The following is an 11,475-nucleotide window of genomic DNA, read 5'->3' on the forward strand; positions in this document are numbered from 1 at the left end:
CTGTCTCCCTGACTGTGCTGCCCACTCCCCCCACCACACCAAGAGGGGAGTCCATGCATTGGGGTACACTTTGGTTGGCTCACATGCCAACAAGCTGGATCACAGGAGATTGCAGCAAGGCAGAATTTGGAGATAACTAGTCACTACAAGAACTTGTATTTGAGTATGTTTTTACAAAGATGCATTTTCTATATTTAAAAACATGAACTCTGTACACTCTGGAGTACGCAATTGGCTGATCTTTTCTGTAGTCAAATTCAACATGGAACCACTATTGGACTGAGGACTAGCTCCTTGCCTCAGAAACAAATTTTGTGATATCACAAAAGTTTAATTAATTCATTTCTTCCAACTCAGTTCTGAAGGGGTAAAGGAATCTAAACAAAATATTTTGTTCTCATGGGCTTGGTCTTTCAAGATTTAATCTTTTTCTTATTTTGTAACAAAGAACATATACAGAAATTATGGTATATAGTGGAATATCATAAAACTCAGCTTTAAAATACTATTCTCTTGTGAGAAAAAAATGGAGTCATACAATTTGATACTATGTGGAATGGATCTAGAGAATGTTATGGTGACTGAAGCCATCCAAAGAAGAACAGACACAGAGTGATTTTCATCATATGTTGGATATTAAAAAGAGTAGTAAAGAAATAACGAATGGTCAAAGCTTCACCTCGTGAGAACATGAGAACATGGACTGCAAAATAGAGCTTACCAATATTCAGGAATGAGAGACTGAGGGGTGGGGACACTGAGAAATGGCAAAGTAAGTGGACATTCTAAGGGGGGAGTGTGAACTTGGACTGCGATAAGTATGAAGCCTTATCATTTACAGTGTTGAAAAGCATGTTGTTTCAAATAAAATTAGAAATAATAAAAATAAGAAATATGCAAAATGAAAAAAGGCTATTTACGTTAATCTCAGATGTCTTATACCGACAATGAAATTCTGTTTCCCATATCAATATCGGCTCATGAATATTTTATACTTTGGGCTATAAACTATTTGTGCCTTAAAGTGTTCGAGTTAGCCATTGGGAATATTTTAAGATAGCCTCTTGATTACTTCCCTACATCTTAGTATTGAAAGATACTTCAGCATTATCTTGTACAATTCCCACCCCTTCCCCAATCCCAGTATGAGAATCTGTCATTTCTCCTTCATTCCAAAGAGTATTACTCAGGGTTCTCCAGAGTAGTAGAACTGAAGGGACACACACCTATCATGTCTTATAAACATGACAGAACAATGTAATATAGAAAGCAATTATACCACTTGACTTTGAAGGCTGGCAAGTCCAACATTTGCAAGGATGATGTTTCAGAAAAAATGTTCTTACTAGGGGGTATGGTGCCACCAGCAGGTCAATATGTAGCTGTGAGGCGAGTGCATCAGCAACCTGATGGCCCCTTCAGACTTCCAGATACCCCAAAATCGCTGCTGTGCCTTTGTCCAGACCCCAAAAACTTGGGGCAAAGTTTACCAAGAAAGTAAACGGCCAAAAGTTAGGTATGTGGGAGACACACCCACAAACCACCTCCGGCTCAGCTATATAATTAGAAGCATGGCCTCTCTGGTTCCTGATCAAACTGCTTAACGGCCATGATCCCAGAGACTCAGAAACGAATCTCGGAACCCAAAGGCTTTTGGCAAAAATGTGTCCTGTTCCTGCAGTAGGTTACTGGCGCTGGGCCACTCAGGTGGGAATAGGTTTTGTGCGTTGGTCTGTTCCCCCTGGCAGCCCAGTGACTGCCATCCTCCAGAGGCCACTGGAAGTCAGGTTTGGGCCTGCAGTGAGAGACACGTGGGGCCTCACCAGATGGGGGTGGAACCGGCCCCTTCCTCCCCATCCCAATGAGACCCCGAGTCGCTGCCTATAAACAGCCTCTTTGGCTTCTGATCAAGCTGATTAACGGCCATGATCCCAGAGACTCAGAAACAAATCTCAAAACCCAGCAGCTTTTGGCAGAAATGCATCTGGACCACATACAAGGTGGCCGCCGCCTCAGAGCTTATAGGAAAGCCAGGTATGAGCTGGCGGTGACGGGACAACTGCAGTCTCATGGGAAGGGGGGTGGTACTGGCTCGTCCTTCACGCCCTACCGAGGTCACAAGTTGCACCCCATAAGCGGCTCTCCGGCACGGCCATGGCTCCAGAGGCAAAAGGACTTAATCCAGAGCCTGGCAGCTTGCGGCAGATAAGTAAATGGACCATGCATTAAACTATGGCACCATGCCTCCCAGGGAGGGAAAGGATGTTGCTCCCTTCTGCCTCCCCCCCTCCCCCCCGCAACAAGGTGGCCGCTGTCTCAGAGCTTATAGGAAAGCCAGGTATGTGCCGGCGGTGATGGGGCAACTGCAGTCTCATGGGAAGGGGGATGGTACCAGCTCGTCCTTCACGCCCTACCGAGATCACGAGTTGCCCCCCAAGAATGGCTCTCCGGCACAGACGTAACACCAGATGCACAGAAACCAATCTCGTGATTATCTGACTCTGCAGAAATCCAAAATCATTATATGATTCTCATAACCAGCTATAGAAAACGAAGTATTTCCCAATGCTTTTTCAGCAATTCTGATTATGGGGGGGGGGGGGAATTTTAAACAATAATGGCACATCTTTTGTCAAAATAATGAATGTAATCAATGTACAGAAAAGTTAAGTAGAAATCACCTGCCTCGGGGGTATGGTGCCGCCAGCAGGTCAATCTGTACCTGTGAGGCGAGTGCATCAGCAGCCTCATGGCACCTTCAGACTTCCAGATACCCCAAAATTGCTGCTGTGCCTTTGGCCAGACCCCAAAAACTTGGGGCAAAGTTTACCAAGAAAGTAAAAGGCCAAAAGTTAGGTATGTGGGAAACACACCCACAAACCACCTCTGGCTCAGCTATATAAATGGAGGCAAGGCCTCTTTGGTTCCTGATTGAACTGCTTAATGGACATGATCCCAGAGACTCAGAAACGAATCTCAGAACCCAGTGGCTTTAGGTAGAAATGCGTCTGGTCTCTGCAGTAGGCTACTGGTGCTGGGCCAACCCAGGTGGAAATAGGTTTTGTGCCTTGGCCTGTTCCCCCTGGCGGCCCAGTAGCCGCCATCCGTCTGAGGCCACTAGATAGTCACATTTGGGCCCCCAGTGACAAGACACACAGGGCCTCACGGGATGAGGGTGGAGCCGGGCTTGTCCTCCCCACCCCAACGAGACCCCAAGTCATCGCCCACGAATGGCCTCTCTGGCTCCTCATCAAGCTGCTTAACGGCCAGGATCCCAGAGACTCAGAAATAAATCTCAAAACCCAGTGGCGTTTGGCAGAAATGCATTTGGACTCCACAGTACGTTACTGTCACCAAGCCACCCCTGGGAGGAAAGGGTGTTGTCCCTCCGCCTGCTCCCTCTTGGCGACTTGGTGGCTGTCATCCTCCAGAGGCCATTGGGCAGTCAGGCTTGGGCCCGCAGTGACGAAACCTGTTGGGTCTCACGGGATGGGGGGGGAGGTGGAGCCAGGCCTGTCCTCCCCACCCTAACGAGACCCCAAGTCATCGCCCACAAACGGCCTCTCTGGCTCCTCATCAAGCTGCTCAACGGCCTTGATCCCAGAGACTCAGAAACAAATCTCGAAACCCAGCGGCTTTTGTCAGAAATGTGTCCGGACCCCGCAGTAGGTTACTGTCACCAGGCCACCCCAGGGGGGAATGGGTGCTGTCCTTCCGCCTGCTCCCTCTTGGCGACTTGGTGGCTGTCATCCTCCAGAGGCCATTGGACAGTCAGGCTTGGGCCCGCAGTGACGAAACTTGTTGGGTCTCACAGGATGGGGGGGAGGGGTGGAGCCGGGCCTGTCTTCCCCACCCCAATGAGACCCCAAGTCATCGCCCACGAACGGCCTCTTTGGCTCCTCATCAAGCTGCTCAACGGCTATGATCCCAGAGACTCAGGAGCAGATCTCTAAATCCAGTGGCTTTTGGCAGAAATTCCTCCAGATTTAAGTGTTAAAATTTCAGAATTTCAAAACCACACGGCCCTACTGCAGCCACACGACATCATATGTTATTCATAACCAGCAATAGAACACAAATTGTCTATTGTTGCCTTTTGAGCAGATCTGAGTGTTGGGGTAAAATCTTAAATAATGGTGGGTCTGGTGTCGAAATAGTGAATGTGATCAAAGTAGAGAGAGAGTAATGTAGAAATCATCTGCCCCACAGGCAGGGGGAGGGTGTGGGATGGGGGTATACTGGGATTTTTGGTGGTGAAGAATGGGCACTGGTGAAGGTATGGGTGTTTCATTGTATGACTGAGACTTAGACCCAAAAAGCTTTGTAACTGTTCTCACGGTGATTCAATAATAAAATTATTAAAAATGGAAAAAGAAAAAAAAGTAAGGTGGAGTTCATGTACAATTCAATCAGCTAATCAGTGGCTGAATAAATAGCAGTACTCCTACCAAAAAAAAAAGGGGGAAAAAAAAAGAAATCATCTGCCTCACAGGCATTGAGAAGGGTGGGAGGGGGATATATTGGGGTTCTTGGTGGTGAAAAATCAGTACTGGTGAAGGGAAAGGTGTTTGATTATTGTATGACCAAGACTTAACATTGAAAGCTTTGTAACTTTTCCCACAGTGATTCAATAAGTAAATATAAGAAGAAAAAATAAACAAAATTATGAAAAAAAAAGTAAGGTCGAGTTCATGCCCAATTCAATCAGCTAATCAGTGACTGAATAAATAGCAATACTCTTACATAAAAAAATGTTCTTACTAAACAACCTGGAAGCTGGGACTCTACCCTAGTACTTCCTAGTTCTGTCATTTACATCATTTGGCTTGTCAGTTACTTTAGTTCCCCTTGTTCCTCATGGGTCCATAATAGTACCTGTAATGAGAAGGCTTACACTCCACAGCCAGTCACCACATATCTGTTGCTGGGAGAATCTGGGTAGAAAATGAGGAAGTGCCCGGTGAGAGCTGCCCACACTGCTGGGTGCAGAAGGGAACAGTTGAGGTGAACAAAGCTGGTTACTAACCCAACAGCACCCAACAGACCCTCCAGTAAGCCAGCTAATCCTGTGGGGATTCACTTTCCAGGTGGGAACAAGAGATTGGGAGCAAATAGGGACCCTGCCAGTGGCTACAAGAGTGGATGTGACAGAGTCCCAAGCATGATGTCCCCAGTTTCCCCTTTCCCATTCCTACCGGGGAGAGGGCTATAACTTCTCTTCAGAGCAATAAGGAGATAGTTGTCTTTTCCCAGTCTGAGGGAGGCTTCTGGGAGAAGGAGACTTTCCACTCTGGTTTTCCCTCACACTTAATCAGCATCTCTAAATTGCATGTGAATATAGACCATATTCGGCATTGCTCAGGGGCTACTCCCTGCTCAGTATAGCTCCCTGTATTGCTGATGGGACCATGGAATGCTGGGAATCGCACTAAGGACGCCATGCTAAGCTTGTGCTCCAGTCCTATGAGCCATCTCCCCAGCTCCCTGAAATCTAAAATTTCTATTTCAGCACCTCTACTTCACCTATTTTTCTTTGTGGTAAAGATCATGGAAGTTCACTGCCATGTACACTCCTCTCCCGGGTGTAGTACTATTTCCCCAGGATGCATTTCAAGAGAACACATGTTTTAGTTTCTTTTGACACATGTTGTCATGCAAGTTTCCCAGTCATTGGCAATTAGGTATATGAATCAAATACCAGATTCTCTTATAGGTGATCTTGGGCTCTAATGATAGGTAATGTGTTGTTATGAACTTTATAGAAGACCACTAGGGCCGCAGGAGCGGTGGTTAAAAATGCAACCCAGAGCTGCTAGAACCTGGGATTTCCAATCCAAACAGATTATGGAGTGCTTCCTTCCTCCCACTTCACTTGCCAAATATTTACCTGGAATCTGATACAAGAAGCCGACCTGGGTGTGAGGGGATGCCAACCCATTGGTTGTTGTATCTCTCGCAAGGAGGGAAATGAGATTGGGAGTACCCTACATTCGTGAAGAGTCATTCATTAGATAAAAAGTTTCAGAACTACTGGTGAAAAAAATGAAGGCAATGCTAAACCATGTGCCATATTATAAATCTGCTTTATTTAGCGGTTGGCAGAGCGAGAAGACTGGAGGAGAGTATTGAGACACAGACACTGTGTCATAGAGCATTAGGCATTAGCAAACACTGTAATAAAGGATCTCAGCACTGGAAAGAGGCAGTTGCTGACACAGTGAAAAGCAAGGGAAGTTGGCTGTTCTGGGGTCTGGGTCAGGTAGTGACTGCTGAGAGAAGGCTGAACGCAGCTGGAGGAGGGATAGAGAGATGAGAAAGGCAGGCGCTCAGCCATTTCAGTTCTCTCAGAACTGAAGCCAGGAGCCAAGAGAAAAGGAACAGCCTCAGAAGAGTGAAGCACATCAGGGGCGTGAGATGTGGTGGGACCAAGAGTGCAGGGTGGGACTTCAGTTCCTGTAGCTCTTCCGGCTGGAGGATGAGGTGGTGGTGTACTTGATGGTGGAAGTGCTGCCTCCGGAGGAGCTGAAGCCACCGCCCATGCCTCTGCCGCTGCCGGAACTGAAGCCGCCTCCCAGGCTGTGGCCGCTGCCATAGGAGTAGCTACTGCCTCCGCCCATGCTCAAGCCACTGCTGCCACCACTGCCACTGCCGTAGCCTCCAGAGACGGTGGACTGCACCACAGCTGCAGAGGGGCAGGAACAAGGACATAAGACACGGCAGTCCATTCTCCAGCCTGACCGAGTCCCAAGGGCACAAGGGCGAGGAGGTGGAGGGAGCAAAGGTACTTACAGATGTTGACTTGTCCAACGCCTTCTCCATTCAGCCTAGGAGGGAGGAAACACAGGGAGGGTGAGGCCTCAGAGACAACTACTGAACACACAGGGGGCTTGGTTGTAAGCAGAGACCTGGGGGACTGGTCTTGAAGGTGTTACAGAGAGTAGTGATTGTGATGATGGTGGCATTCAGCTGTGTTGCTCATTAGCAAGACCCGGTGGAGCTGTCTCCAGATAACTGGGGAGTGCCAGGGAGGTACCCACCTGCACTCCTCGCCCTCCAGCAGCTTCCTGTAGGTGGCGATTTCTACATCCAGGGCCAGCTTGACATTCATCAGCTCCTGGTACTCCTTCAGCAGCCTGGCCATGTCCTGCTTGGCCTTCTGCAGGGCGTCTTCCAGATCGACCAACTTATTCTTGGCATCCTTGAGTGCCATCTCTCCACGCTGCTCCGCATCAGCAATGGCAGACTGCAGGTTGGCACACTAGAGGGGGAAGAATGGCAGGATGAACTGACAGTGTGGTTTTCAGAGGACACTGTCTATGGGTTCCTTTCTGAGGGAGGGAGAGCTTATGAGCCTAGATATTATGAGAAGGATTTCTAAGATGCCCCCTTTGCAATTTTTTCTCGTGGCTGAGTGCCTGAGAGGTGTGCCCTTTGTGTCCAGACCTTCGTGAGCATTTGGGTGATGATTTGTTACAGTAGACATGAGCCTAGGGGCAGAGGCAGAAATGGCTCAAGCTTGTTATGAATATGTACAGTTTTTGGTAATACATTTGAATGCCACAGTAAAGTTAAAAGTTACACATGTCCTCTGAGATGATGAGTTTCACATCAACCACCGAGATTTGCCTCAAGTCTCATATTTGTAGAAAAGTGAATCCACATCTTGTCTCTCTCCTAGACCTTCCTTACCATGAATGTTAGGTGATCTTCACCCAATTTATGGCTGACTTTTTTCTAATCAATGTTTTGGTACTTGTCATTTATTAAAGATTCATAGTGAGCTCTTTTCCATGCCTCTTGATGGCATCATTATGATATTTGCCCTTTGGAATTTGACCACCACAACTGGTGATAGATTTGGGATCATATGTGATAAATGTGGGCACTAGGAAGGGGAAACCTTGCATGTCCCTCATCCCAGAAGCTCTCTCAGTGTCCAGGAATTTCCCAAATGAAGGAAGAAGACCACTGGCGATCTAGCAAGGTGACAATGCTTGTGTCCTTCACTGTCCCCAAACAGACCTGTTTCTTGACATGGTCGATCTCAGATCGGAGCCTCTGGATCATGCGGTTGATCTCGGCAATCTCCTGCTTGGTGTTGCGCAGATCATCACCATGTCTGCCGGCTGACCTCTGAAGCTCTTCATACTGCCATCCAGAGAGAGAGAGAGAGAGAGAGAGAGAGAGAGAGAGAGAGAGAGAGAGAGAAGGGGACATGTTTGAGCTCTCCATCCCAATGGTGGCCCTCACATGGAAACGGGCATCTCATAAACATCAGCCTGATGCACTTTCTACAAGAGATTTTAGAACCAGTTTATCTCTTAAGGCCACAGACAATTTTTTAAGGACCAGAGACTGTCTTTGGAATGACAATGTTCCAACCTAAACCTGAGAACAAGCTCATGGCATCTTGGACATGTATTCCAGAAATGTGAGTTCCTCTGGAGTAGCATGTCTACCCTGTGAGAGGACTCCTGCTTTCTGGCAGTAGAGTTCACAGGGAAATTTCTCACCTTGCTGGGCTCCATGGAAGGGGCAGGCATTTCTCAACAGCTACCAGCTGCCCACTCACCTTGATCTGGTACCAGGACTCAGCCTCAGCACGGCTTCTTTGGGCAATCTCCTCGTATTGGGCCTTGACCTCGGCAATGATGCTGTCCAGGTCCAGGAAGCGGTTGTTGTCCATGGACAGGACCACGGATGTGTCTGAGACGTGAGTCTGCATCTGGGACAGCTCCTGCAACAAAAGATGGTGAGATCATCTTCCACTGCACATTGATCTGAGAGGGCAGAGGGCATCTATGAGAGCCACCAAAATTAAGGTCTTCACCCTTTGAGATGCCCACTTACTGCCTCATAGAGGGCTCTCAGGAAGTTGATCTCATCCATGAGAGTGTCGACCTTGGCTTGAAGCTCAACCTTGTTCATGTAGGCAGCATCTACATCCTGGGGAAGAAACCAGAAACCTGCAGTCAGCTGAGCCTCCTTCCAGCATAACCGCCTTGGACTCTCCCAACCTCTTCTCTGGGATGTGGGCAGGGACCCAGATCCCTTCCTGGGCAAGGAAAAATAGCCCTCTAATTTCTCATTCTTCGACAAACTCACCTTCTTGAGGGTCACAAATTCATTCTCTGCTGTGGTACGCTTGTTGATTTCATCTTCATATCTAGAATTGGAAAGAGATGAACCTTTATTGAGACAAGACTGAGTATAGGAGAGGCAGCCATACAGTGACCATCCAAAAACTGACTATTCCCACGTTGAACTTTCATGCAATAAGAAGACTATATTATGGGGTTTTTTTCCTGTGGACCTAAAGGACTTCCAATTTTATTCTTCAAACTCTCTTTTGGGTCCTTTTTTTTCCTTTAGACTGGTTATGGGTTAATTGTGCTTTTCATTTCCAAGCCCATATTTTGCTCAGGATTGAAGACCACCTAAAATGGGTGTGTGTGTGTGTGTGTGTGTGTGTGTGTGTGTGTGTGTGCACGCGCACTCTGCTGGAAATGGTGCCCCTTTTTCATATTGAACTCACTTGTTCTTGAAGTCCTCTACCATGTCCTGCATGCCCCTGAGCTCAGAGTCCAGGCGGCCTCTCTCGCCAAGGATGCTGTCCAGCTGTCTCCTGAGGTTGTTGATGTACTGCTCGAACATGGGCTCCAGGTTCTGCCTCACGGTCTTGGTGCCCTGCTCCTGGAGCAGAGCCCACTTGGTGTCCAGAACCTTGTTCTGTTGTTCCAGGAAGCGCACCTGGAGGAAGATACGTGGTCATTTGTTAGATAGAGGAAGGAGAAAGAGAAGAAGTAGTCAGGTCCCCATGCAGCCCTCTACTGATTAGAATAGAATTGTACAACCTCTGGCGCTGGTGTTGACTCCTAGAATCTTCACGAGCAACTTGCCTCTCTATGGGAAGCCACCCATGGCACCTTTGAGGTTTGTCACCCCCAAAATCATGGAGCCTTTGTCTATCGGTGTCTGTCAGCTTCTCTAATCATGTTGACAAACTCGATGGCATATTGAGAGTCTTTCTTAATAAATTTCCCAATTCTATTTTGGTTAAGACCTCATTAACAGTTGCATATATTTAAAATTTTGTGATTGAATGTGAAAGTAACTACTGATGAATTCTTATCTACGTTAGCCGTGAGTGCCTGATAGTCTCTAAATGATGTTGCTTTAAAGGTCATGCTGTGTTGGATCAGTGTTTCTACTCCTACCAAAGATTCTTATCTCTATTTTCCATTTTCCCAAAAGCCCATGGAAATTTCTATTGCATTTTCTTGTAATGTCTTGGATTCTAGTGCTAATCACCCCGACTGACTTATTATTTCTGTTCTTTTCTTAGGGCACTGAGAGACTGAGCCTGTTTCCTTGGCAGAAAGGCGGAGTTTAAGGAGACAGGGCCACCTGGTGCCATCCATCCTTTCTGCCTGTGTCCTCACGGATGCCACCCACTTCCCTTGGACAGTGGGTCTGTGTCCCCTTGTCCTCTGAGTCTCTCTTGCGGGGCTCAGGTCACTAGGGTGGTGGTGGGGTCCGGGAGGGCAGGTGCAGTGGCTTTACCTTGTCAATGAAGGAGGCGAACTTGTTGTTGAGGGTCTTGATCTGCTCGCGTTCCTCCGTGCGCACGCGCTGGATGGTGGGGTCGATTTGCAGGTTCAGAGGGGTGAGCAGGTTCTGGTTGACGGTGACCTCTTGGATGCCTCCCGGGGGGCACACGGGGAAGCCCGAGCCCCCGTAGCCGCCGCCGAGCCCGAAGCCACTGCCAGCGGCACCGCCAAAGCCAAATCCACTGCCCAGGCCTCCTCCAAAGCCGAAGCTGCCACCAGCTCTGCTGCCATATCCTCCGCTGATGGCACAGCTGCCCCCTCCAATGGATATCCTCTTGGAGCCCCCCAGGCCATAGAGGCTGCGGCTGCCAAAGCCGGCCCCTGAGCACGCTCCGCTGCCCCTGGAGCGGGACACGGACATGCTGCTGAAGCCGGAGCGGGAGCCCCCGGGCACCCGGGCCGAGCAGGCGCTGAAGCCGCGGTGGCTGCTGCTTTGGGTCCTCATGGTAGATCTGACGGACATGCTGTCTGGAGAGTGAGTGCTGGAGAGTGAATGGAGAGAGGCTGTGGGTAGCAGAGGAGCAGTGTGGAGGGGAGCTGCCGCGGGCTCCTTATATGCGGTGGCCTGGGCTGGGCTTTCCTGGGAGGTGAGCTTACCCATGGGGAGGGGCTGGGCTTTACAAACAGTGAGATCACCCCAGCCCCTAGAAAGGTATGAAATAGGAAGATTGCCTTTGTCAGGAAGCAATTCTCTTGCCTTCCAGCCTTGACTTGATCTTAACACAATAGGCCTGGAGATGAACTTACTGAAGTCACGGCTTAGTCATGTTCTCAAACAAAGGAGACAGAAGCTGATCTGTGATAATTGTCTCTTCCTTCTGCTTACGCAGACACTCTGTGTGCCCCCTGCCCACACAGAGCTGTC

General features: G+C 48.5%; 1 protein-coding gene across 1 annotated transcript; it reads right to left on the reverse strand.

Annotated features, from left to right (window-relative positions):
- Positions 1-6,427: 6,427 nt before the first annotated feature.
- LOC130029309 (keratin, type II cytoskeletal 6A) lies at positions 6,428-11,073 on the reverse strand. Its single transcript, XM_056120249.1, has 9 exons — positions 10,564-11,073; positions 9,536-9,750; positions 9,106-9,166; positions 8,851-8,946; positions 8,573-8,737; positions 8,023-8,148; positions 7,038-7,258; positions 6,790-6,824; positions 6,428-6,682 (listed from the first exon to the last, which is right to left on the reverse strand). The coding sequence occupies exons 1-9, from the start codon at positions 11,071-11,073 to the stop codon at positions 6,447-6,449; spliced, it is 1,665 nt and encodes a 554-aa protein (XP_055976224.1). The 3' UTR covers positions 6,428-6,446.
- Between the last annotated feature and the right edge of the window lie 402 nt (positions 11,074-11,475).

The sequence above is a fragment of the Sorex fumeus genome, unplaced genomic scaffold (genome assembly GCF_029834395.1).
Source record: "Sorex fumeus unplaced genomic scaffold, SorFum_2.1 ptg000042l, whole genome shotgun sequence".
In the NCBI taxonomy this organism is placed as follows: Eukaryota; Metazoa; Chordata; class Mammalia; order Eulipotyphla; family Soricidae; genus Sorex; species Sorex fumeus.